The sequence below is a fragment of the Gallus gallus genome, chromosome 1 (assembly GCF_016699485.2).
Source record: "Gallus gallus isolate bGalGal1 chromosome 1, bGalGal1.mat.broiler.GRCg7b, whole genome shotgun sequence".
Classification (NCBI taxonomy): domain Eukaryota; kingdom Metazoa; phylum Chordata; class Aves; order Galliformes; family Phasianidae; genus Gallus; species Gallus gallus.
Genome location: NC_052532.1, coordinates 174,391,699 through 174,417,572, shown reverse-complemented (window position 1 = coordinate 174,417,572; position 25,874 = coordinate 174,391,699). Strand labels below are relative to the sequence as shown.

General features: G+C 42.8%; 2 protein-coding genes across 4 annotated transcripts in view; one reads left to right on the top strand and one right to left on the bottom strand.

Annotated features, from left to right (window-relative positions):
- BRCA2 (BRCA2, DNA repair associated) overlaps window positions 1-13,251 on the top strand; it is a 36,750-nt gene extending 23,499 nt beyond the window's left edge. For both annotated transcript variants that reach the window (NM_204276.3, XM_025150482.3), the window contains exons 16-27: window positions 243-430; window positions 3,441-3,611; window positions 3,910-4,261; window positions 4,970-5,125; window positions 6,485-6,629; window positions 8,460-8,581; window positions 9,410-9,611; window positions 9,784-9,950; window positions 10,027-10,162; window positions 10,393-10,649; window positions 11,346-11,498; window positions 12,468-13,251. In NM_204276.3, the coding sequence (NP_989607.3) occupies window positions 243-430; window positions 3,441-3,611; window positions 3,910-4,261; window positions 4,970-5,125; window positions 6,485-6,629; window positions 8,460-8,581; window positions 9,410-9,611; window positions 9,784-9,950; window positions 10,027-10,162; window positions 10,393-10,649; window positions 11,346-11,498; window positions 12,468-13,157 (2,739 nt within the window). In that variant the 3' untranslated portion in view covers window positions 13,158-13,251. The remainder of the gene's footprint in view (window positions 1-242; window positions 431-3,440; window positions 3,612-3,909; window positions 4,262-4,969; window positions 5,126-6,484; window positions 6,630-8,459; window positions 8,582-9,409; window positions 9,612-9,783; window positions 9,951-10,026; window positions 10,163-10,392; window positions 10,650-11,345; window positions 11,499-12,467) is intronic.
- N4BP2L1 (NEDD4 binding protein 2 like 1) lies at window positions 13,167-25,766 on the bottom strand. Of its 2 annotated transcripts, none has more exons than XM_025146831.3 (5): window positions 25,510-25,766; window positions 18,122-18,246; window positions 17,213-17,301; window positions 15,901-16,035; window positions 13,167-15,080 (listed from the first exon to the last, which is right to left on the bottom strand). In XM_025146831.3, exons 1-5 carry the CDS (start codon window positions 25,743-25,745, stop codon window positions 15,024-15,026), a joined length of 642 nt encoding a protein of 213 aa, XP_025002599.2. In that variant the 5' UTR covers window positions 25,746-25,766; the 3' UTR covers window positions 13,167-15,023. The 2 variants fall into 2 exon arrangements, with proteins under 2 accessions (XP_025002599.2, XP_417110.3); XM_417110.8 differs by having other exon boundaries at window positions 15,959-16,035.
- Between the last annotated feature and the right edge of the window lie 108 nt (window positions 25,767-25,874).

The following is a 25,874-nucleotide window of genomic DNA, read 5'->3' as shown; positions in this document are numbered from 1 at the left end:
CAGATAAGTCAATATCAAAAGCCTTTCACTTTTGGTACAGTGCTTTTTTAGAGTACAGTGTGATTTTTCTGCTAAAATAATTTGAGTTCCTCCATTCTTCTTGGATTGCATATAAGAAGGTCACACAAAAGCTCTCTCAAGATCAAGGAGGTATTTCATGGCAGTTTATAGCATTACATATAAAAGGTCTTAGTAGAATTCTAACTGTACTGTCATTATTTTGTCTTTTTCATCTTTTTCAGCTTTACACATACGGAGTTTCAAAACATTGCATACAAGTTAACAGCACAAATGCAGAATCATTTCAGTTTCTCATTGAAGAATTTTTCAGTAAGGAGTATTTATTAGCAGGAAATGGGATACAACTTGCTGATGGAGGATGGCTGATACCTACAGATGAGGGAAAGGCTGGAAAAAAGGAATTTTACAGGTATTATTACTTATAAACTTGAGGCAAATATGGTATTTATTAGTTGTGATTCTCATATCCCCTAGAAGAAGTCAAACACTCAGTAATTTTTGACTGCATTTTCAGTACAACTGTTACTGGCTTAAATGAAGTTATTGTAGCTTTGTAAATTTACTGTGTAGACTAATGTAGCCTCTTCAAAGCAGATGTAATTAGACTAATTAATCAGGGACTTGACTGGCTGAGTCTTGAATACCTTCAGTGATGGCCTCTCTGTATCGCCCATGCCAGCTGATACTCATGGTTTAAAAAAAGCCTTTTATCTCCAATTGGAGTTTTGCATCTTCCAACTTCTCTGTTGCCTCTCATCCTGTTGTCATGTGCTTCTGAAAAGAGTCTATGCCTGCCTTCTGTGAATTCTCTGATCATGTAGTTACAGGCAGCAACAAGGTCTTTAACTTCTCTCTTAAATCCAAACCCAGCTTTCCTAGCCTTTACTTGTGTGTCACATGCTTAGCCTCTGAGAGTACATGGGTTCCAATCTTGGTGGCCCTCTGCAGGGTTTGCTCCTCCAGTATACCAGCATCTTTGTCCAGATGAACCCAACTCTGAATGCAGTACTTCACATGTAGTCCGTCAAGTGCTGAAGAGAGGCAAAGGATCACTCCCTTTCAGGCTTCGCTCTTAATAGCCCAGAACATGGTGACATTTCTTTGCTGCAAAGACACCTACTGCCTCCCAGTCATCGTGTGGTTTACCAGGACCCTGGATCTTTTTCTGCAAAGCTGTCTCCTAGAGTCAGCGTTGGTCTATTAGTGTTGTATGGGGTTATTCCATTGCAGATGCAAGACTTCTCTCTTGTTGAATTTCATGAAATCCCCACAAGCCTGTTTCTCCAGCTTGTCCTAGTCCCTCTAAATAGCAAAACTGAGTTGCCTTTCAACTTGTCAATCACTTCCCCAAATGCAGCGTCACCTGCAAACTTGATGCCATCATCTGGATTATCAATGGAGACATTGAACAACTTTGATCCCTTTATTAATATCAGCTATGCAAGTTCTTGAGTTATAGTCTTTAAAGCATATTGTGGTTATTCCAAATGCCATAAGGCAAAGCTAATCTACATACAGTTCCATTCTGCATCCTATGGCATCGCCATGACCTTGCTGTTCCATTGACAGCTGTGCAGCATGTAGCTATACACATTGAAATAGTCACTTGGAGGCAGAGTATGCAGAACTTGACCTAACCTGTGGCTTGTGGTTCCTCCTTTTCTGGCAGGTGTTCTGATATTAGCAATACGGTCTCAAATTCAGCATTTCTCCCCAGCAGTGACATGAGTGTTGAATGTTTGGTGGATATACTTTGCTAGGTGTATGCCAAAACATTTATACTAAATGAATAAAAGAGTGACTGGGATGGTCATCTGTGTGCAGGACTCCTCACCTACACATGAATGTTCTGGAGTTGCATGCATTTTAGAAAGCACTCTGGTTGTTCTTCTCTCATGTGAAAATCACTATTTTTAGGCCAACAAGCAACACCACTGTGAAAATAAATAGGAGATGTGAGATTGTGGTTGTTTTTGTCAAGAAGCAGTAGAACCCTGGGAGCAATGCACCCAACTCTGGATCACTGTTCTTGCAATCAGTGCTTGGTCATGTTGGAGGTAAACTTGATTATTTTTACACTGTTTTCTCGTGAATGGGAAAGATATTAAAGCACTTGCACAAAGCAACTTATTATTAGATATGCTAAAACTTTAAGCAGTCCAACTTCTTGTTCCAGAGGAAGCTTGTCTTTATCCTTTCCACAGGTGCTCCTGATTCTGTGCTCAGACCATCTGATACAAAATTTTCCCCACATTCCTTTTTCAGAAATAGAAAAGAGAAACCACCAACGTACCGCTCACTGCAGAACAGCTAAGGCATTTTTGATGTCAGAACCTGCTCTGGGTATCAGTGTAGATCTGACCCTGGAGCAAACAACTCGTAGAGGCTGTTCCACAAGTACTGCCTTCAGTTCCTGTATCTTTTCTGGGTTTGCTGTATGTTAAAACATATAGCTGAGAATAAACATCCACTGGTTGGTCAGCTGAATCAGTCTCTTTATTCTTTTAAATATAGTAACTAGATCTCCATCAACTTCCATATGCCTTTATTTAGTCCTAAGTATTTAGAATCTTAATCTTGGGCTGAATTCTGGCTTCTATTCCTGAATTACATCATTCTTTTTAAGATCAGGGTATCTCCTAAAGCTTAAGACCGCCCATGTCTCTTCCAACTTGATAATTAATTTGATGGTCATGCCTACTCCTTAACTTCCTGTATATTCATCTAAATTGCTTCTGTTCCTCATCCAACCGTAATACCATTCCTTAAAATCTTGAGCCTTTCTGCCAATTTGGAAGTTCTCTTTTTAGTTGGACTGTTCTGATCAGTCTAATGGCTTATTTGAATCGCTTGTTTAATTCCTTCTCTTTCAATGAAATGAACTTCCTAGTGACAGGCAGAGTTGGAAAACAGTTGTCCAAGCCAGCTCATACAGTCATGGTGGTACAGCTTGAAATCAACGCCGTATAAAGCTCTGCTTAAGCTGTCACACAGTGGAGAGAAGGAAGTACTTTAGTAGCAGTGAAATGTATTGCTGGGGATGCAGTTAATAATCAAACAAGCAGGGGATATTCCAGGGCTGAAAGAGAGTAGAGCACACCTCTGTCCTTCTGTGCTGTGAGCATAACTGCAGGAATGAGAGAGGGCCTGCCCCTGCAGCTACTGCTGGGCTTCAGGGTCTGTTTCAAGAATGCATGCGTGTATGTATATACATGCATGCTGCCAAAGCTTATAAGGGCAAAACTTCAGTATTTAGACAATAACCACACCAAGCTATGGAATGTAACCTTCTTATTTACTCTGTAATAAGCATTCCTTTGTTAATGTCACCTGTTTGCATATGCTGAATACAATGCTAGCGAAAAATAGGCAAAACTGACAGTGGATTTCAGATGAATTTGTTAACTCTTTATCTGCAGGGCTCTCTGCGATACTCCTGGTGTGGATCCCAAGCTAATAACAGAGGCCTGGGTTTACAATCATTATAGGTGGATTGTATGGAAACTGGCAGCCATGGAAGTGTGTTTTCCACATAAATTTGCTAACAGATGCTTGACACCAGAAACAGTGCTGTTGCAGTTGAAATATAGGTAAGTGTGTAGAAATATAGCTGAAGTTGTAATTTTGAGACTGTGTGCTGTATAGCTCATGATATTTTATGATCTTTTATGTTGCATTTAGTATTTATCAGAATGTTTGAATTGTTGAGTTTATACGTGTTTGTATCTGAAGTAATAGTGCATGTTCTCTGCGAATGTTTAGGTAACTTCCATTTTTCTTCAGCGGCACTTAATCACATGGATTAAATAATAGTTTGCAACAACTTATGGGAAAACAACGTGATGGATTTTGTTTCTTACAGTACTGTCACGGATCCATTTTTTGTAGGTATGACTTGGAAATCGATAAAAGTAAACGATCAGCAATCAAAAAAATAACAGAGAGAGATGATGCAGCAGGTAAAACACTTGTGCTGTGTGTTTCTAAAGTCCTATCACTGAACACTGCTGTATCTCCTAGTAATAGTAATAACAACACGGAAGGTGAAAAAGCAGCAGCAATAATTGAAGTTACTGATGGCTGGTATGGGATTAGAGCTCTTTTGGATCCACCTCTCAAAGCTTTCTTACATAGAAGAAGGCTGACTGTTGGTCAGAAGATCATAGTGCATGGAGCAGAACTTATTGGCTCTCCAAATGGATGTACGCCACTGGAAGCCCCAGATTCCCTTATGCTAAAGGTAAACCAAAATATTAGTTCAGCTTGATCGGATATGCCTGAAAGATGTAATAGTTGCTATTTTCTTGAGCCATGCTGTAAAGTGGATGGGCTTTTGTAAACATAAAAGCTTTTGTCTGGATTTCAATAACCTGGTTTGTAAGACACAAGGTAGTTAACGCATATTAGTCAATACAGTTGGAAGAGAAGTTAATAGTATCAAATCAGTAGTATGCAAGTACTTTATTTTTAAAGTTATATAAGATTCTGTTAAGTTTTGCTACATGTTTTGTCAGTTTCAGTTTCCTGTTATGGTTAAGCATTAGACTGAGGAAAATGTTCATCATAAATAATGTGTGAGGTTGAGGGAGAATGGGAGGTGAAAACAGTTTGTGGGAGGGGGGGCTTGGGTAGGGAGGACTTCACTTGTTTGAGGATCATCAAAGTGCTATGTGAAGTTGCAGCATAAAAATATTGCTCCTTTTGTATAAGACAGTGGCATATCTCAGAAGTGCTCATTTCCTAGATAATTAGAACTCATTAGATTTTTACTACTTGTTTAGAATTAGTTTTTCAATGCAAAAAGAAGTCCTGAAATTAAAATCTGGTATGTTCAGATGTAAAAGTGAGAGAGGTCAGTGTAAAAATAGTCATTAACTTAGTTGTCTTAAGTTGGAGTTCCTTTTGACCCATGCATGCCAGCTCATCGTTCAGCGTTTAATGTGTTCAGATTGCAGCAAACAGCACGCGATGCGCACGGTGGTACACAAAGCTGGGATTTCATCGGGACCCCAGACCTTTCCCTTTGCCTCTGTCATCACTTTACAGTGAGGGTGGTACAGTGGGCTGCATTGATGTGGTTGTCCAAAGAACTTATCCTATTCAGGTACGGTACAAATATTTTTATGAATCTGACAGGTTCTATTAGATCTATGTTATCTAATGACTGGTTGCTGTATCATTCCTCAAATGTGACATAATGTGGACAGACAAATAAGTTAAAGAAGTGGTATCCTTATGTGCGACTGGAGAAGAATTGACTCTTGCAGTGTGAATGTTTTTAATTTTTCATAAGTGGTGTATCCTATTGTAAGAATCAGCATACACTCCCAGGAAGGCAGCCGTAATCTCTAACACCATCACAGCAAATGGCTTCCAGTCCAGGGAGGAAAGTGGTGCTTTGTTTCTCACTGTCTCCATAGATTGACAAGCTGATATAAATTTATTTTAAGACACTGGGAATCGTGCTCATTTATACCAAATTATAGGAAGATTTGGGCTATCTGTCTCCCTTTGACTTCTGATTGCTACACCCCTTGACACAAGAACTGTACTTACAGCTGTGGGACTAAATAGTGCAGGAAGTATTAGGCATGCAGTTAATGAGGCACACAGCCTATTTCAGTAGCTCACTGTCTCATAATGATCAGTCCTTCAGCCTTCCTTATCCTACTCTTTGCTGCTTTTCTGTGCCCGGGAGCTGATCTGCTGCTGTCCTATAGCTGATTTCGTTCACCAAACATGGAGTAAGAAGACAAAAACAAACAAACAAAAAAATCACCCTCGAACAGCTGTTTAATTAGCAAGCTAATGTGATCTGGTAGACAGATGAGGACTAGAGCCAGTGCAAGGGAGAGGAAAAGCAAAGAGGAAGACCGTTTTTCACCAGCAGCGACCTCTTGTGTTTGGCTCACCTGTCTCCTCAAACCGTGCACTGAAGGCATTAAAGCATGCAAGTTTTGATAGGATGCTGAAAACAGCTGTTATCCTATGGAACCACTTCAAGCAGCAAATGTTTAAGGGCAGCTGCAGAACAGTATCATAGTGCTTTTGCAGCATCTAATCTAGCATGCTGAAACAGTGCAGTCAATGATGAAAGACAAATCAAGTAAAATGCACTTCTGGTATATTTTTTGAGCTCTGCATTTGCTTTATATCTAAATGTATCTACAGGTGGAATTCAGCTATCTTCTAAATTGCATAACTGATGCCCATTGTTACAATCTGTGGTTTCCTCAGCTGTTAAGTCATGCAGGTTTGACTACAACTCAGTTCTGTCTGTATAACTTTAAAGAGAAGATTTACCAGCCAATGCTATTAGTTTTTTTGTTTTCTGTTTGTTATACTAAAAGAACTTACAAACTTGTTCACTTTTAAAAGCTTTTTTGCTTAATGGTGAGTACTGAAAAAAACCTAAATTGGGTTACAAATTAAGAAATATATATATTGAAATTTTATATTTCAGTGGATGGAAAAGACATCAGCTGGCTCATATGTGTTTCGTAACAGCCGAGCTGAAGAAAGGGAAGCTGCCAAGCATGCGGAGGATCAACAAAAGAAACTGGAAGCTCTATTTGCAAAAATTCAAGCAGAATTTGAAAAGCACGAAGGTAAAGTTTTTGTTATTTCAAAATATATATGAAGAACATAAACATTTTGGATGTTCACAGATGAGTTTCAAGAAAATTGCAAAAACTTCTGGTGATAGAGAAATGATGGTTGGGGTTTGGTTTCTGCAGAGGTTGCCTGTGCGTTGCATGGTTTGCTGTTCTTTTTACACTTCCTATGTGTTACAAAGCCAACTACATGCTTTTTTCCTGACTTTGCAACTACGTAGGAGACTCTTCTTGAACTTGTTGGTAGCCAAGCTACCAAAAAATTACCGTTGAGATGACGTTTAGAAAATGGTACAGGATTATAGAATTCATAATTCCATTTTCTTCAAAAAGCCAACACTTAACATTTCACCTTTAGGGTGGGTTCTACTGGGGGTGTATCTCAATCGGCTGAACACCAAGACTGAGCACTGAGCAATTTTTTTCGCAAACACTGTGGGACTGTGGAGATACTGAGGACAGTGGAGTTACTAAATGGGACACGGGCCCTGGTGAAACAGAACATGTAAAAGGTTGAGGTATAAATGCCTTTATTGCCTCAATCTTACTTAGCAAGATAAGCCTTAAGGAACTCCACACTATGGAGGCCGGGGAAAGGATTGGAACAAGGAAGACGTACCCTTGGTGAAAGAGGCTTTGGTTAGAGAATACTAACCCAGGGGTCTGTAGGCCCTTAGGGGAATGCGCACGAGTGCTGGGAGAGCTGACTGTTGTTATTGTGATGATTGGGAGAGGTGTCTGAAGGCTGGAGGAAAGCAAATGTGTCTCTAATCTTCAAAAAGGATGGAAAGGAGTACTCAGACAACTAACTACTGCCAGTCAACCTGACTGAACCCCAAGGTTTTGGAAGAATTGATCATTGCCAGCCACATGAAGGGCAAGAAAGCAATTGGGAATAGTCAGCAGGGATTCACCAATAGGTAGTCATAACTGACCAAGCTGATAGCCTTCTCTGATGAAATGACTGGCTTAGTGGAGAAGCAGGTAGCAGTAGGTATTGTCTGCCTCGATGTCAGGAAGGCTTTTGACACTATTTCTATTAATATCCCCCTAAACTGTTGAAGCATTAGGGTAGTGTGTAGTAGCAGTGTGTAGTGTGTAGTAGCCAGGCCCAGAGAGTAGTGATGAGTGACATGAAGTCTGGTTGGAGGCAAGCTAACCATGTAGTTGTTGATCCCAGAGGTCAACACTGGCTGTACAGTCCAGTTTAACATCTTTACTGTTGATCTAGATGATGGGACAGTGTGCCTTCACCAGATTTGCATAAAAGCCCCTGGGGGTCCTGGTAGGCATCAAGTTGAACATGAGCCAGCAATATGCCCTAGTGGCAAATAAAGGCTAACAGTATCCTCAGCTGCATTAGGAGGAGTGCTGGCCAAGGGATGTGATCCTCCCTTTTTTACTCAAAACTAGTGAGGCCACACTAGATTTAGATCGCACAGTTCTATGATTCTGAGTCTACTGTACTGAAGGAAATCATCAAAGATGAATCATAAAAAATGGCTTAATGGAGACAGTAACAGTTAATATAAAGAAGATAACTTGGCTTTTAGCTGGTATTCCTAATACAGAATCATAGAATCAGAGTGGTTTGGGTTGAAAGGGACCTCTAAGATCATCTCGTTCCAACCCTCTGCTATAGGCAGGGACACCTCCCTCTAGACCAGGTTGCTCAAAGTCAGTCAATCTATCTGTCCCTATATGGAAGCATTTTGTGGTTTTATTCTAGCAATGCCTACATACTATCATGCTTCCTACATAATTTTCCTTCGCTTTTGAAGTGTACTGGTTGTTGTACTCAGTGTAACAGATTTTTTTCAACAGAGAGAAATTGCAGAAGAGCACCAAGGTCACGCATAGTCACAAGGCAGCAAATCCATAATTTGCAAGATGGTGCAGAACTTTATGAAGCAATTCAGAATGCAGCTGATCCCAGTTATATGGAGGTAACTGTACAGCCTACCTGGCTACTTTTGAAATACCTGTGGAATCATTTCCTATATAGTAGTATCTCCTGCTAAAATCAACCACTAAATTACTATTTATTTTGTCACCTTCTGAATTTTCTACAGTATGCGTATTTATAAGTAAATAAAAGTTTACTTAAAAATTTGAAAAATATTTTAATGAAGTCTAGTTAAAATAGATGAATAATATCATAAATTGCAAAAGAGAACAAGCTGTTTTCTCTTGATATATTAAAAAAAAAAGACAATCACATTTTTTTAATGCCTTTATTAATTAGATGTAGGTGAGTAGTCCTTACTAGCTGTCAAAAATTAAATGTGTGCTTTTGCAAGTCAAGGTCCTTGACTGTCATAAAGCCATTATAAGCTGTGACTTAATTTGATAAAATGTTATGCGTACCCGTGGTGATGGTAACTGGATCTTGAAGGGTTGGTCAGGACAGTAACACTCCCAATGATTTCAGCATAAATTCACTGTTAGCTCAGAGATAGCAGCCTGCTGGGAGGTGTGACTCTTCTTCTTACAGAACTTCTTTACAGAAGATGTCTTATTTGTTATTAAGCAGGCAGACATGCCTGTTGTATGAAATAATGCACTGATATGTTTTAAGCAAGCTTCTCACTAATTACCACATAACAACAGTATATAATGTAATGCTAAGACAACTGAGCATCAGCCGAGTACCAGTCAAGATTGGTGACCCCAGTTGTGCTAACATACAGCATTAAAAGTCCTAGTAGTGTATGTTGGGTTTTCTTGATTAATTAAAAAAAAAAGACAGTGAATCCATTTTCTCTTGGTTACAGGGATATCTCAGTGAAGATCAGTTAAAAGCTCTGAATGCTCACAAGCAGCTGATGAACGATAAAAAACAAACTCGGATACGGGAAGAATTCAAGAAGGCTGTCGAGTCTGCAGAACAGGAAAAACATGGTTTTTCCAAAAGGGATGTGTCTACTGTATGGAAATTATTTGTGGTAGACTATAGAAAGCAAGAAAAACATAGAGGTTAGTACTGGGAAAATTATAAATAAGTTTTATCTGTACAGGGTAACTGGACAACATAACAGGCAGACTTGAAGTTTCCCCACAGTGTTCTAGCTTGCAGTTTCCAGTTTTATTTTGTTTAAAAACCTTTCTATTAATATTGCACACCTAAATCCTAACCTGACATTATTAGGAGTGATCCTGAGTATCTGGCGTCCACTGCTGGATGTGTGTTCACTGCTGAAGGAAGGCAGTCGGTACAGAATCTGCCAGCTGTCAACATCGCAGTCCAAAGGAAGATCAGACTCAACTAACGTACAGTTATCAGCAACAAAGAAAACTCGGTATCTACAACTATCAGTAAGTGCTTTAGCTGCATGAAGATGTATCATTAAGAAGCATCACAGTCTGTAAAACAGTATGAGGTTTTTTTCAGGTCTCACAGAAGATGCTGCAGCAGATTTTTTTTCCAAGAAAGGCTCTCAAATTCACCAGCCTGTTGGATCCTTCTTATCAGCCACCATGTGCCGAAGTTGATGTAGTTGGAGTTGTAATATCCATTAGCAGGACAGGTATGTTGTGGACCAAATGTGTTGTCATTGAATAAGCACTAGATTTTTTTTTTATTGAAATTATCGAAATTATCTTGGTGTTATACCTACATCTCAGTTCTGTTAAAGCCAGTTAAGGTAACCCATCACCCTAATATGTGGGCAGGTAATTGTTTTCCTAAAGAAAATAATGTCTTCACTTACTTGCTTAGAAAGAATTTAATTCTATATTTTTTTTTTCTTACTTTCAGGATTCTCTAACATGGTTTATTTATCTGATGAAAGCTATAATCTTGTGGCAATAAAAATCTGGGCAGATCTCCGGCATTTTGCTATCGAAGATATCGTTGTCCGCTGTTCGTTCATTGCTGCAAGCAACCTTCAGTGGCAGTCTGAATTCAGATCAGAAATTCCTGTGCTGTTGGCCGGAGATCTTTCTGCATTCTCAGCTAGCCCAAAGGAAAACCATCTTCAAGAGAAGTTTAATGAACTGCGAAGGATGATAGAGGTAAACCTTCAGATTTTTAGTTGAATGATTAATTCTAGGTATTGCGGTGTTACGTTTGTCACCAAGAAGTCTGTCAGTACTAATAAAACTTAAGTAGTGCACATAGTGTTGAATTAGAGGGGATTTTGTTGGAGATGAGTAAGACGTTAATGCACTTGTCCTGGAGGACTCTATATCACCTATTGAATATCTTAACTGGTTTCATTCCCCCCGCCAGCTCAACACCACTGCCTTAAGCATGTGCTGCAGAATCTTCTCTGGCCTGCAAACCCATTTCACTTGTCCACAAGGAACCTATCACAGACTACTGGGCTCTGCCTTTTTACAGTTGAAATTTACTGTCTTGCTTAGCTGAGCACATTCAGTATCAATGAAAGAATTGTTGATTTTTATTTATTTATTCTTAATTTCAGATTTAGCTGTGTTAAAGAGAACATCTTGATCATGCATTCTCACTTTTTATTGCACAAAAGTATTTAAATGCAAAAGTTTATTTTTCTTGTAAGCAGTAAAAGGAAGGTATATTTTCTTCCATGGAATGTGCAGCAGACTTCTAAGTTGTTGATTGGATATACAGTAAACTTCTGGTGGGAGTATAGAGAGAAAACAAAGCCTAACTATTTAGTACGTGAGCATGGAATACTTAGGGAATTGTAGAAACAGCTGTTATGCACTGTAATATGTTCTGCTTTATAGAATGTGGACTCCTTTTGCTCTGATGCAGAAAGTAAATTGATGAATTTGCTACAAAGAAATTGCTCACTTACACCCATTTTACCTAAGAGATGTGGTTTGGAATGCTCTTCTCCTTCCTGCAACTCAGGCCTTTATGCAGAAGATAGAAGTTCGGTAAGCTACTAGTAATTAGTCTTGGTTTTATACTGATATGACTTATGGTGAGGATATAAGTAGGTTTTATACTGATGGTCTACTCTCAGTCCGCCCCACAGGGTCTCTTCAGGGCAATGCAAGCAGATCAGATGCAATGAAACCCATGTGTGGGTTAGGATTGTTACTCAGAAAGAAATCCCTAGACTAGTCTTCCTACAGGCAGTATATGGAAAATACCCTTCATGACCTGTGTTTCAACAGCGTACTTTAAACACTCTAAATTTTACATGGGGAAAATGAATCCTCCTTTCCCTGTGGATGGTTTGTTACTTTCTCAGTCCTATTGTGAAGATTATCTGACATAACTCCAAAAGAGTGGTCAGGCACTGGAATGGGCTGCCCTGGGAGGTGGTGCAGTCACCGTCCCTGGAGGTGTTAAGAAAGATTTAGATGTTGTACTGATGGACGTGGTTTAGTGGGAGATATTGGTGGTAGGTGGACAATTGGAATGGATGATCTTAGAGGTCTTTTCCAACCTCAGTGATTCTATGACAGACATCACTAGGAGGAAAACTCTTGATCTGTAAATCTTTCTTCCACGTGTGCCCTTGTTCAGAGAATTTCCATGTCTTTTCTACTAGATATTGCTCACTATTTCATAGATTTGAAAGGAAAGACTCAGTTAACTCAATTTTATAGTGACCACTTTGAATTCTTAACATCTGGCACAGCAAAATTCCTCTCCATTTAGCTTTGATCTCAGACACAGCGTAAATGTGCTGTCTTAGTGTGCATGTAAATGAACTCATCAACTATAAATAATTGAAAAAAAGCATTGGTCACTCTCAGAAGTTATCAAACCAAAGGTAACCTGGATATGAATTATACAGCATTTTTTTTAATCTATTTTTTTCCCTGTTGTGTGGAAGTAGTTGAGGAAGATAATGGGTTTTTTATTCAACATAAAACTTCTCTTTTTTTAACTAGATCTCTTCCAAAATTGAAACGAAGCATCCGAGCCCCTTGTCAGCTAGCACACCAAATACAAAGCTTTTCCCACAAGGCTCAGCAATAACGCCTTCATCTGCTGTAAGTAGTGAGAACCATCCCAGAAACAGCAAAAAGAGAAAAGCAGTGGACTTCCTCAGCTGCATACCTGCCCCTCCACCACTGACACCGCTCTGTTCCATCATTTCTCCATCTTTAAAAAAGGCATTTCAGCCTCCACGACGTTTGGGCTCACAGCATAGCAAGTTATCAAAAGAAACAAACCCAAACGCTGGTTGTGTCACCCCCAGTAGAAAACTGAGAGAAGCTGTCCAGCTTCCTGATAATGACCTGGTTGCTGATGAAGAACTTGCAATGATTAATACACAAGCACTCATAAATACTGTACCAGAAGAAAAGAAGATGGATTATGTAAATGAAGACGGTACGAGGGCTACTAACTTATCTGGTGATACAAGAGCTACTAATTTATCTCGTGATACGAGGGCTCCTAATTTATCTGGTGATCTTTCATCCAAAAATAGTTCCAGATCTGCTAAGGAAGCAAACAGTTCATTGAAAAGCAGTTCTGAAGGAGCTGATGCTCTCCAGAAGGACACAGAGGAACCTGAGGGTTCGTTATCAATCCGCAGAGTGCTGCAAAGGCGCAAATCCCGCAAATGCTACTAGATGCACATGTACAGTACTGTGTATATTTCAAATTTAAATGTTTTTACTTTGTACATTAAAGCCTGATTGTAATAAAGTTACATTACAAAATTCATGAAATGGCATTTCATCTGCAAAGCAAATAATTCGGAGTTGAATAATGGTACATTTCTGGCACAAACGTAGTGTACAATAGCATTGCTGTGGCTGAAGGTTTTATAACCCGTTACTTTGATTCTGATATATTCTTAAATTACAGTAGCGCCTTTGTTTCAGTCTTGAGCAGTTTCGTTATCCCCAATAGCATTAGAGTAGTTGTTTGGCTGCGGGAGTAACACAGGGCAAAATTAACAATTCTCCAAGTTTATTGTAACCAATTACAGCAGTTTTATTCTGAAATATTCCTCTGTAATTCTGGCACAGTTCTGTACCTTTTTCCTTAAAACTTTCTGTATAGCTCTTAAAAAGGTTTTAGAAAGCAGCCATAATGATGAAAGTTTGATTCATAGCAGAATGACATACAAAGGTATTAGTAATAGATAGAGTCCTACAGGCAGCCTCACTCTTACCCTGCCATACAAAATGTGTTCCTTTACACCTTACAGTTCTCTGACCACTGAACTGCTAGATGAATCATAGCTACCCCCATGTTTCCTAATGTCCAGGGTGAGCTGCCTTCATTTCCTACTGCAAAGCAGCTTGCTTGCTACCATCCTGCTTTATTACTACTGCCTGATGTTCTGTACCTACTTTAAAAAACTACCATTACTAAAGCTGAGTTTTAGCATCTCATTTCATGAGGCTTCTTGATAAGCACATATCACTAGGGTTTAAAAATACAGATAAAACTCCTGCAGGATGGCTGCTTCTCCTCATCCAGCCACTTCACAGTGGAAGGAGTTAATTTCTCCCATAGAAACACTTTTCCCTTCCACTCTCCCTCCCTGCCCTTTCTTAAGTTGTTATTTAGTGCAATACAGCTTGTACTTCCAAGGCCAGGCAGGTACTTGGTAGCCTTGGCTACAGCTATTTAGAGCTGCTTCTGTAATGCTGTTCCTTCACAAAGCTAATGAGTGCTCACCTAATGCTCGTGTTCCTTTCAGGATTGCCTCCTCTCGCAGTCCAACTCTTTGCAAGATTAAGGGCACAGTTTGGTGTATTCAAGCTTTTCTTCTTGATGCTGGAGATGCTGTTTGGGTGTATTAGAGCTAAGGTAAGAACAGCATGACTTGACTCCAGGCAGCAGATGCGTAGATGCAGAAGATCAAATCTTGCTACTGTATCTTAGTGTTTTTACCTCTCTTAAAGCTAGAAGCAATGCTTCAGATAAGATGCGTAAAATCATGAAGTATTAAAATAGCAGATGACCACTGCACAGAGAAGGAATTGGCCACATGAATCTAGGAATGTTTGGTGTTACCTGTAAGTGAAAGAGCGATGAAGGAAAAACAAATGGGAGGCTCAGCCAGTAACACATTTCGCCATGAGCATGAATGAATTTCAGCAAAGGAAGAGACAAGAGGTAGTACAGTTTGTAGAAGGGACAGTGGTCTTAAATGTCACTCCAACCTGAGTGATCTAATGACTTCAGAAGTAAAAGTCTCATTTAGAAAAGTAGTAGAAAAATAGAAGAATAAAATAGTTTAGAAAAAAACTGTAAAACTAGAGACTGTTATACCCTGATGATGAAAGCACACACAGAGGAATGCACCTCCTCAGTAAAACACTGGGTTGTCTGTACGTGCCATGCGAGGTCTTCTACTTGAGAAGGCTGCAGGGGGATTGGCACAGGCGCCCAGGCCATAGGCTGCATATGGGTCAGGGGAGCTTCGGTCTTCTCTGCTTGGTTTTTCAGAGTGAAGAACGCTGTGGAAGGTAACATAATGCTCATACTCTTCTTTCATCTGTTGTATCTTTTGTCGAGGGACACCGTGGATATTTTTTCTGTAGAGTCAACATGAACAAAGAACGCATTACAAGTTAACTTAAACTTGCTATGACTTCCTGCTATGTTAAGGCCATTGGTCCTTCTGCTTGATGATCTATTTCTATGTTTTTATTTCATTCTGTTTTATTTTTGCTAAACTGTAATTCACTGCTACCTACTTCTCAATAGTATTTTAAAGACTCCTGAAAAAATGTAGCCCAAGTATTTCTGTGGGCAGCCAGGACAGAAGAAGAAAGACAAATGCTTTGAAACGTGGCCTAGTAAGAGTTATGTAGAAGACCTGTATGTTATTTAATGTGAATGCTGCTGGGGTTTATTGCCAACAGCTTGCTAGCCTTGGGATGAACTTTCACACATCTGGAGAGAGAGCCCAGATGCTGACTTGTAGCTGTTGTTGCCTTATCTGGGTGCATGTCCCAGAAAAGTCCTACCCGCTGTGGCTCAGAAGTGATGGGGAGGCAGTGCTGCTGGCTGCTCCATGGCAAGCAAGAGAAAAATAAGGAACTGGCAAGAGAAAGGTGGTGGAATGTACTGCTTATGGTGGAGAGGCTACCCAGAGTGATGCCAGGGGAGATTTATAAATGAAGTCTGAGAAGGAGGGGAGCAGCTCAGACATGCAGGGCTGTCGGGACAGACCAGAAACAGTCTTTGCAAAGCCTGCCAGGGACATCTGCTGTCTGCAAACTCTGAAGAGCCACATTTTTACCATGTAGCTGTAAATAGCACAATTTACTACTGTTAAATTTTCCACAACAACCCTGCTGTTGTCATTTACCGGGTTACATTTTAGGGTGCATGAAGAGAAAGAGTGCTGACCTTCCTCAGAGCACGTAAGTGAGAAGCAGCCTGATGTAGCAAAGGGAAAAAGATGTACCTCGTCAGTTCTCGAACATTGAACTTCCAGGGCGTATCTGGTTCTCGGAATATAACTTCATACCTATTTTCACGTGCCTGAGGAAGTACACAGAAGCTTTAGATTTATGGCTGCCGAGCTCAGCGGTAGGCAATCTTCCATACCCTTGAGGTTTTTCATCTGGTCAAGAGATGTCCCATGTATCCCCAGGAGGCAGAAAGAAGAGAGCCACAGATCCCACCAAGATGTTTGTCTAGCTCCCTGCTTGTCCGCTCCTTCTTACACCAAAGGATTTGGGTCTCACACTCCCCACGCTGCCCTGGCTCTGGCAGTCACAGGTGCTTCAAGAGCTACAGGTTGGAGCTTCTGGGAGTGTTGTGTTATTTCCAGACACTCAAGCTACAGACCTCAATCTCTGTGTGTGTGTGGTAAAGCATACACCCACACACATATATATACATATATATAGTCAATACAGTTATTGCTTGCTTTCAGTTTGAAGGGGATAAGCACTGCCTCCTAAGGACATTACGTAGTAGCAGAAAGGAGGCAGGGGCCCCTGCTGGTCTTTCTACATCTTGTTCACCTCTACCTGAGGTCTCTCATTTGCCTCATAGTCACCCAGAGGCAGTCACAGCTTCTGCCAGAGGAGCACGTGCCCAGGGTTTCCAGTATCACTATGCATTCTTGCCTCTTTTGAGTTCCTATAAGAGCAATACTCAGCCTCAAACTTCTTAAATCACAAGCCAAAGAGAGTATAGCTGTGCACAAGCATGAGTGTAATGTTATCAGGCCATATTCTAAAACAGTACTAAGAATACTGCCAGAACTACTGCAAACAGGTATCAATGGACCATCAAAGATTCTTTCTGGTGTGTTTTTCACAAGTCTTAAACTAAAATTGTAAGCCACCTTGATAGACATGCTAACTTTGGAAACTCTTCTGTTCAGCCAGTTTCAAATTCAACAGTTTGGAAAGCACTGTATCCATGTCACTGTTGACATCCTGATTGCCAAGAAGTTACAGGGCAAGTTTAAAGACCCTTTAATCTTTTCAATAATTATGCCTTCACTGAGGTACATAGCTGACTAGATAAAATAAGTACCTACACACTTTTTCCCCTGTCTCCACAATGTAAATTATTAACTATAATTAGAGGACTGAGGGAAAATGGAAGTAATTATTTTCAGCCTTGTTAAGAACTGTTTCAGTTAGATCACCTCCTAAATGTCACGGTTAAGCATATAAAAGCAATAAATCATAGCTTTCCCTACCATCATCACATATGGCTTCATTTCCCAAGCATGGATGTTGGTATTATCAATAACAACCGGGCTTTTCCCATTCTTCATTGCTTTGCGTGCTGCAATGTAACACATTAAGTAAAGCTAAAATGTATTAATAGCAGACTGAGTCAGGTCTTTCTAGCCCCAAAGTGCCCTTTCTTTGCCCACCCCCAGCACACCTGGCTTCCCATTGAGTTTGTATCTCCCACCCAAACCCAAGCAGAGCTCAGCAGGTGCTTCCTGGAGGAGGTAATGCAGCTGAGCAACAGGATCTGAAACTCTTGTAGAACATATTTAGAGTGTCTATATGAGCATGGGGTATTTACAGCACATCCAAGTGACTATTATTTCCAAAAGATGTCTGTTTTGTGATCTCAGCGTATGTTTGCAATGGCAATCAATGAATTTAGAGCACAGCCACAAAAGCATGTTACATTTTCTTTCCGAAATAGAAACCATGGTGATTACATTCCCAAACTGTCATTAGGTTTGTAAGTATTCCTTTTGGCTATCATGAATTCCTCATTAACCCACTCGCAGCTCAGGATGGACATCTGAGACCTGCAGTCTGTGTGATGCTGTGCATACAGCTGTGCTGAGCGGCTGCAGTGCTGCTATTCCATGTCACCTGCTGTTCCCAAACTTCAGCACTGCTATCCATTAGCCACTGTTTTGCTTCCAGAAGCAGTACCTACCGTCACCAACATTTACTCATTATAAATTCCAATTTCTAATGCTGCAAATAACTCAGAAGTGGCGAATGTTTTCTTAACATGCGCACCAGGAGCTACGGTGTATGGCACTACTCTGAGATACCTTCTCTGGATACTAAACTTAAAGACACACTACAAAGAAGAACTATGCTGAAAAAAAGAGTATTTCAGTCAATTCAGTCACCTCTCTTTTGGTTCCATTTGTGTGCATCCTCTAGGAAGTCAGGGTCAAACACATACACACCATTTCTAGAAAAGAAGTCATCAGTACTAAGAACTACAGCACTGGGATAGTCACATTTCAGCTGTCTGGAAAAAAAAATGAAAGAAGGATTAGTGTATGCAAACACACACCTTTCACAGAGAGCATTAAATCAGGAGCCACGTGAGTGCTCTGCAAATTTGCACATTGCTTCATTTTGAAAATCCCAGGTAGAAGAGCTATGAAAGTGGTGTCATCAGTAGATGGACACATAGGAGGAAAGGAATGGAGCCTAAAGGATGTTCGATTTCTTTAGTTCAGCAGAGAAATCTGCAGTGGACTGCCAACGTGAGTCTTTAATCGTAGTAATAATTCAGTTTTCTGAGTTATTTGAGAAGATATGAATGTACAGCAAAGAAATTACTGCTAACCCCATGGAAGTTGGTCTCAAAAGGTGATTTGATCGCAGGAGTTTCACTACAGAGAGATTTCTGAAGATAACTGAGGAACAGCTTGTCATTTAGTGAGGATGATCCACAGTACCATCAGCTGTGGCTGACGAAGGAGCTCCCCGTGGTCGGTGGCAGAGGGCAGTGCCTCTCCTCTTTACATTGGCATGTGTCCCAGCGCGGTGCCATGGAGCTGCGACACTGTCCTGCTGTGAGCAAGTGAAAATGCTCCCTATGTGGTGGCTAACATTCTTCTGCAAGTCCTCAGAGAACATAAAACCATTCTGATGCAGAGCTGGGTTTCCATTTGTGGTGCATCCATGGGCTGAACTGTTTATTTTTTCAGACAAGGCAGCACTGGGAGGAGAAGGAGGGTGGGAATCCCTATGAGAAGCCCGGGCGAGCCCCCGGCACAACCTCACTGCTCACCATCTCCTCAGGGCCCAGAAGCCAGTGGAAATAAAGCAAGGCCAGTCCAGAAGCCTCATGACTGCAACGTGCACAGCGCTGCTCTGCTATCTCACACTGCATGCAGTCCCTGTGACTCAGCTCAGCTCCTCAATACATGCCCGCAAGCGACAAAACAACTATTTCTCAATGTCTTATCTAACTGAGCAAAGGCAGGGAAAAGGTCCCTCTGGGTAATCAGCAAAAAACAGACACCCAGGCAGAAAAGGCTTAATTCTGTCATCTCCAGCTCTGCTCAAACCATTTACTTACCAATTTTATCCTAATCTGCCTGCCAGAAGCAATGCTTCACTGGGATTGCACATTGCTTTAGTGGAATAAAAGTCAGCTGCTGACTTTGTTCCACCCGCACTGTAACTTCCATCAATTTCTGATTAATTAATCTCATTTTGGGGTAGTGACTGTCACAGAGCAGGCTGATGGCTGGCTGCTGGCAGGCCAGCAATGGTGTCCATGCTACAGCCCCTCCGTTATGTCCTGGTTAGCAGCTACATGTGGTTCTCTTCTGGCTCAGGAGAGATGTGTTAATCACCCAATTACTGCTGCACAAACAGATCTAACAAACATCAAATACTCTCAACTTGGTCCCATGCAAAGAATTCTTATCATGAAGAGCAGAGGGCATCTACTGCTTATCTGCTTACTCTAGTGCTGACATACTGATAGATTTATCTCATTGCCCAGTGCCTTACCTCTCCGTTGCTTTACCAATCTTCTTACCAATTCAAAATGTTGTCACAGTTTTAGCACACACGACATTTAGTTATTAGTGCAAATGCACAGTCACGAGACCAAACTTGTACTTGGAAGGAGGAAAAATATGGCACAAAATGTATTAAGAACAACAAATCACTGTCACATTTGCTATATTCATACTAAACCAGGTCCTACTAACAGGAAACACTAAGCAGGTGCTTCACCTTCTGCCTATTCTGCTTTGACATTTGGCTTTCTAAAACAATATGACTCTGAAGCTGACAGCTGCTTTCTGCAATCCTTTACAGCCCACGACAGCCATTCCTGTTGCACTCCTAACCACTGTGTGCAGCAAAAATGCCTGTATTTTAGGAAAATATACTGCACCTATGTAAAATGAGAGGAGTTGTGGGTGGTGTTATTAAGAAATTTTGAGCAGCATCCATCACAGTTAGATCAGTAAGTGTAAGCTATACTAAGGAGGGGAAGAAAGACAAAATCTCTTTGTGAGACCAAAGGGTAATTGCATGCTGTGTTTGCATTAAAGAAAAGCCACTGAACTTTAAGCACTGCGTTGCGATAAACAGCATCTGCCAAAAGTTTAGCACTGATTTGCCTACGTGAGTCACTGAACTGCTTAGCACTGCTCTGTCTTGCAGCAGTTACACAGTGGTGTGTTATATAGGTTGTGTCATGGTGTGTTATTGCCCAGCCAGGCTATGGATACTCCCTCCCTGGAGGCATTCAAGGCCAGGCTGGATGCGGCTTTGAGCAACCTGGTCTAGAGGGAGGTGTGTCTGCCTATAGCAGGGGGTTGGAAATAGGTGATCTTAAAGGTCCCTTCCAACCCAAACCATTCTATGATTCTATGACAAGCAAAAGTTTACTCTGCTCCTCCCTTTTCTCCCAGATTGCCACGCTGGGGGAAGTACCTCATTAGACGGACACGGGTGGGGAAACAGCTTTCAGACACAAAAGCAGCCAACTTCATGTGTCTGGGAACTGCTAAAAACCTTGGCAAGGTTGAAGCCCCACGGGCAGCTGCAGGCAGCAGGGAGGTTTGGGATCAGCGTAGGCTCTCACCTCCTCTTCCACCCTGGGCAGCTGTATGATGGCTGCGACGATTAAAAAAGGAGAATCTTGCTGTGGAAAATACTACTGTGCTTCTGTTTGGCCATAGCGGGTTGAAACAGCTGTGTGAGTGAATAGAGATGGGGTGTTAAAGCCTTCTGAATTATTCATCTGAAGAGCTGTTCCCATGATGTATACAGTTTTTGAAGCCTCCTTTTTTATTAATAGAATCTTCAGCACTTTCAAACAATCATTTTGGAGTTTAACTGTATATATTAATGTCTTCACAGACAACAAATTTATTATCCAGGCTTTCAACTGGCTGGATATGCATACAGGGAGGGAGAAGTTTTCACAGTCACTGATAACATCATTGGAGAAAGAAAGCCCCAGCTGCATTTCATAGGCTGGAGCCTCAAGATGCAATCTCCTTCCAAGGTAAGACTGATCATAACATTTATAGAATCATTTAGGTTAGAAAACAACTCTCAGATCCTCAAGTCCAACCACTAACGTAGCACTGCCAAGTCTACCATTAAACATATCCCTAAGCACCACATCCACACATCTTTCAAATACCTGCAGGGATGGTGTCTTAGCGACTTACCTGGGCAGCCTGTTTCAATGCTTCACAATACTCTCTATGAATAAATTTTTCCTAATATCCAATCATATCCAACCAATATCCAACTAAACCTCTACCATGCAACTTGAGACCATTTCCTTATGTTTTCTCACTTGTTTCTTGGAAGAAGACTCACCTCAACCTCCTTGCAGGCAGCTGCAGAGAGCAATAACGTCTCCCCTGAGCCTCCAGACTGAACAATCCCAATTCCCTCAGCTGGGAATTCCCTACAAGAATTCCCTACAAGATTTGTGCTCCAGACCCTTCACAGCTTCGTTGCCTTTCTCTGAACACACTCCAGGGCCTCCATGTCTTTCCTGTAGTGAGGGGCCCAAAACTGAACACAGTACTCAAGGACCATAAGAACTAGCACCACGCACAGCGGTCACTCTTCCTTACACAGAGCTTTTCTGTGGCACTTTCAACATAAAAATCAGAAATATGAGAAGCAGAGCACAGCCTGCCATGTTTTGGCAACTCCTGACGCCCCGAGGACTTTGGCCTGGCACACAGCTGCCAGGCCCCATGATGGGGTGTCCACACCTTGCCCATGGGGTTGGGAGCAGCAGCTGCATTTTGCAGAGCAACAGTCACACATTGCAGAGAAGTACTCAAAACATAAGCATTTCGTATGTTTACAGTGTGTTGCCACCTGGAAGCAAGAGCTGCAGAGCTGATAAGCAAAGTCCACAAACTGAGACAGAGCTGCAGTTCTGCAATAGCATTGGGATCCTGGTGGCAAGCCAGGCTGGATCAAGATCTTACCAAATGCAAGGCTGAACAAGGGACTGGAGGAGCAGGGAAGAATGGAGCAAGTTTCAGGGCAATTCTGGATATATGTACAAACTGGGAGAAGGACTCATATGTAGAGAGTTCTAGAGAGTTCTGTGGAGAAAAACCTGGGGGTGCTGGTGGACGAAAAGCTGGACATGAGCCAGCAGTGTGCTCCTGCAGCCCAAAAGGCCAACAGTATCCTGGGCTGCATCAACAGAAGGAAGTTAGGAAGCAGGGACAGGGAGGGGATTGTCCCTTTCTGCTCTGCCCTCATAAGTCCCCATCTGGAGTACTGAGTCCAGCACAAGAATGACATGGTGCTGTTGGAGTGGGTCCAGGGGAGGGCAATGAGGATGGTCAGAGGACTGGAGCACCTCTCCTGTGAAGACAGGCCTGGGGCCCTGGGCAGCCTGAGCTGGTGGGTGGTAGCCCTACCCATAGCAGGAGTTGGGCTGGGTGGGCTGCAAGGTCACTTCAAATCCAAACCTTCCCATGCGTCTAAGATTCTACAAAATGCAGCGAAGAGAACTGGGGAAGATGTAGCTTATGTTAAGCACTGATGCCTCAGTGCCAATGTACTTTTCACCTTCTGTTTCTTTGTCATCTGTTTGGGATCAGTTCTCTCTGCACTTCATGGTGGAGTACAAGAATGACCCCCATTTCAAGTGACAAATAAACAGCAGTGGCTTAGAAGTTGCATATTTGATCATGCCCAGCCTAGTGCTGGAGTGAAGCTGCTTGATACATTGTGTAAGGTGTGTATTTCCAGCCAAAACAAAGTCTATTGTAGAAGCAGATAAGAGCTTGCATGTGACTTGATTTTTGGATATGTTTTTGGAAGCTATACCCACTACTGCACCTCAGGTAACTGTTTTCTTAGCGGTTGCCTTGGTTTGATCATAAAACATGTACTGTGAAGTCAGGGAGGAAGGCATCCATGTGGAGGGCATTACTCACATCTGACAGAGGCTCTTGGAAATGTAACTCCCCCTCTCCCTTTCTTCTCCCACACTGGTGGTGAGCAGCTAAGGGAGACAGTGAGGCAAAGCTAATAAACAGGAGGTTCAGGAAAGCATATCCTTAATAGTGAAGTAATTGGAAAGGTTTGGAATTTGCCACTGAGCAGAACAAATCCTCATTCTGCCTTGATTATTGAATATACCACAGGTGGCTCCTTCACTCTCTTTACCAGCAACCAAAACCCAGACCAGAACTGACCTGTCCCAACACCATGCCAGCTCCTCTGAGCTGGGAGAGTGACTTGCATGGGGAAACTGTTTCCACAAAGACACTGTAACCTTATCTTACAGAGCTGTACCCAACCAGCGCTAAGTGATGCTGAAAGGTGTGGGAATCAAGTCACCAGCCCCAGCTTGCTGCTGGAAAATGCTCCGGAGTGACAGAGTGAGAAGGGGACGCTGCTGGAGCTATCAGCAAGTTGAGGTATCAATAGTGATAACATTTATGGCTCATGACATTTCTGAGTGCTGTAAAGAAGTACAGCTTACAACAGAAATTCTGGCTGATACGAATAATGAATGAATGGGGATTGTGTGAAAGCTGCAGAAGAAACAGCAGAGCAAAGGTGAAAACAATGGCATATACTGATAACCAAACAGCAGTGAAGCTGGAAGAAGTGTCCTTCACCCACACACTTCGAGGCCAGCGCCCTGCTGAGCCCAGAGCACATGGCTTGCCATGGGAAGCCTCTGCAAACACCTTCTGATTTCAGCCAGACCACTTGTGCACGTGTACTCTGATGCACCTTTTCTCTCCTGCAGGATCATGCACTGTGCTTGTTGTACTAATTTAGAATCATTTAGAATCATAGAATCATAGAATGGCCTGGGTTGAAAAAGACCACAATGACCATCTAGTTTCAGCCCCAATGCTATGTGCAGGGTCACCAACCACCAGACCAGGCTGCCCAGAGCCACATCCAGCCTGGCCTTGAATGCCTCCAGGGATGGAGATTTTAATTTAATTTCAATTTAATTTTAGAAAGTTCAGCTTTTACAAACAAATTTCTGCTCAGTGCATTAGAGCAAACAATGTGGGATGTGGGGAAAGCAAACAGCAGCATTTTCTTGGCACAGTCCTTTCAAAATCTGGACAGAGCTAATGGAGACGTGCTAAGTGCAGTTCCCACAGCTGCCCTTTGAGCCCCATCCTGCAGTAACACAGGTGACAGGGGCTAGGTGCAGAACACTCATCTCAGGCACTCATCTTACACAGGACTAAAGCAACGCTTACAATTTATTTTGCAAACCTCTCGTTAATATTTAACCTTCTATTTTGACCTAAGGGAAAAAAAAAAAAAAAAAGAAAAAATAGAGTCACTTATTTGCATTGGCGGAGAATACACCCCCCAAATCATTAAGTTCAGCCTGTACTACGAGAAAACCCAAACTCCTCTGACAGTGATGGGACCTGTGCTGAAATGATCCCTTCAAGAACAGACGTGTGGTTGGGGTTTGACAAAACTACAGTCTCTGGACATTCACCTCAGAATCTGACCTTGCAGACCCGCCTGTAAGGCAGAAGACCCCGTTCTACAGAAGGGGCTGCTGTGCAGATGAGGAGCTGTAGGTTCAGCCTCACGCTCTGTGCTCCCAGCTTTTGCAGTACGGCCGTTTTGTTGCACCACAGAACGGTTTGATAACGCACACGCGGCTCCTCAGGGCCTGAGACCTGGAGGAAGCACACAGCCCACACTCACAGCGCTGTGGAGTGGCTCAGGTCGGAAGAAACCTTAAGATCACGCAGTTCCAACCCCTCTGCTGGTGCAGGGCTGCCGACCACGAGATCAGGCTGCCAGGGGAGGCGATGAGCAGGGCCGTGTGAGAGAGCACCAGAAGAAACGTCTCTGTTCCACTTGAGGGTGAGGACGGGCGCTGGGAGCTGTGAGGCAGCCGCCTGGGAGACCGCGTGACAGCGGATCGGGGCTGCGCTGGGTGAGGCTGCTCACAGTATCCTCGCTCAGTTCTGACCAGTTTTGGAGCAGCCTCTTCTGCCCGTACCGCACACCGCCGCGGCCCCGAGCGGGACTCAGACAGCAGAGGACCAGCAGCCCCAGCTCGTACCAGTTTCCCCGTCAGAAGAGGAAGCGTAACACCGCGCCTGCGACCAACCGCAAGGAGCGCTCGCCCGCTGCTTTTCGCGGAGCAACAAACAGAGCAGCCCCGCCGGCCCACCCGAGACCCCGCCAGGGAAGGGCCGGAGCCAAGACGCGACGTTTGCGGCTCTGGTGCAGCCGCTAAGCTCCGTGGAGAGGACGACGCCCTTACCTGGCCAGCGTGCTCTTCCCGGAGCCCGGCAGGCCCCGCAGCAGCACCAGAGTTTTGCCGAAGCGCCGCGGGGAGCGGCGGGGCGGGGGCTGCAGGCTGAGCCCCCCCAAAGCGCGGAGCAGCTGCTCCTCCATACGGCCCGGCACGGCCCGCTGCGCGGGGCCCGGCCCTGAAGGAGGAGGCGGGAACTGGCGGGGTCGGGCACGGCCCCTCCCGGTCACAACAACACCGTGCATCGCTGCAGGCTTGGGCGGGGCGGACGGAAAGCTGCGCGAACGGCGAGGAGCTGAGGGTGACAGCTGACAGACAGAGCACGAGCCGGCCGTGCGCGCAGGTGGTCAAGAAGGCCGGCGGAGCCAGCAGCG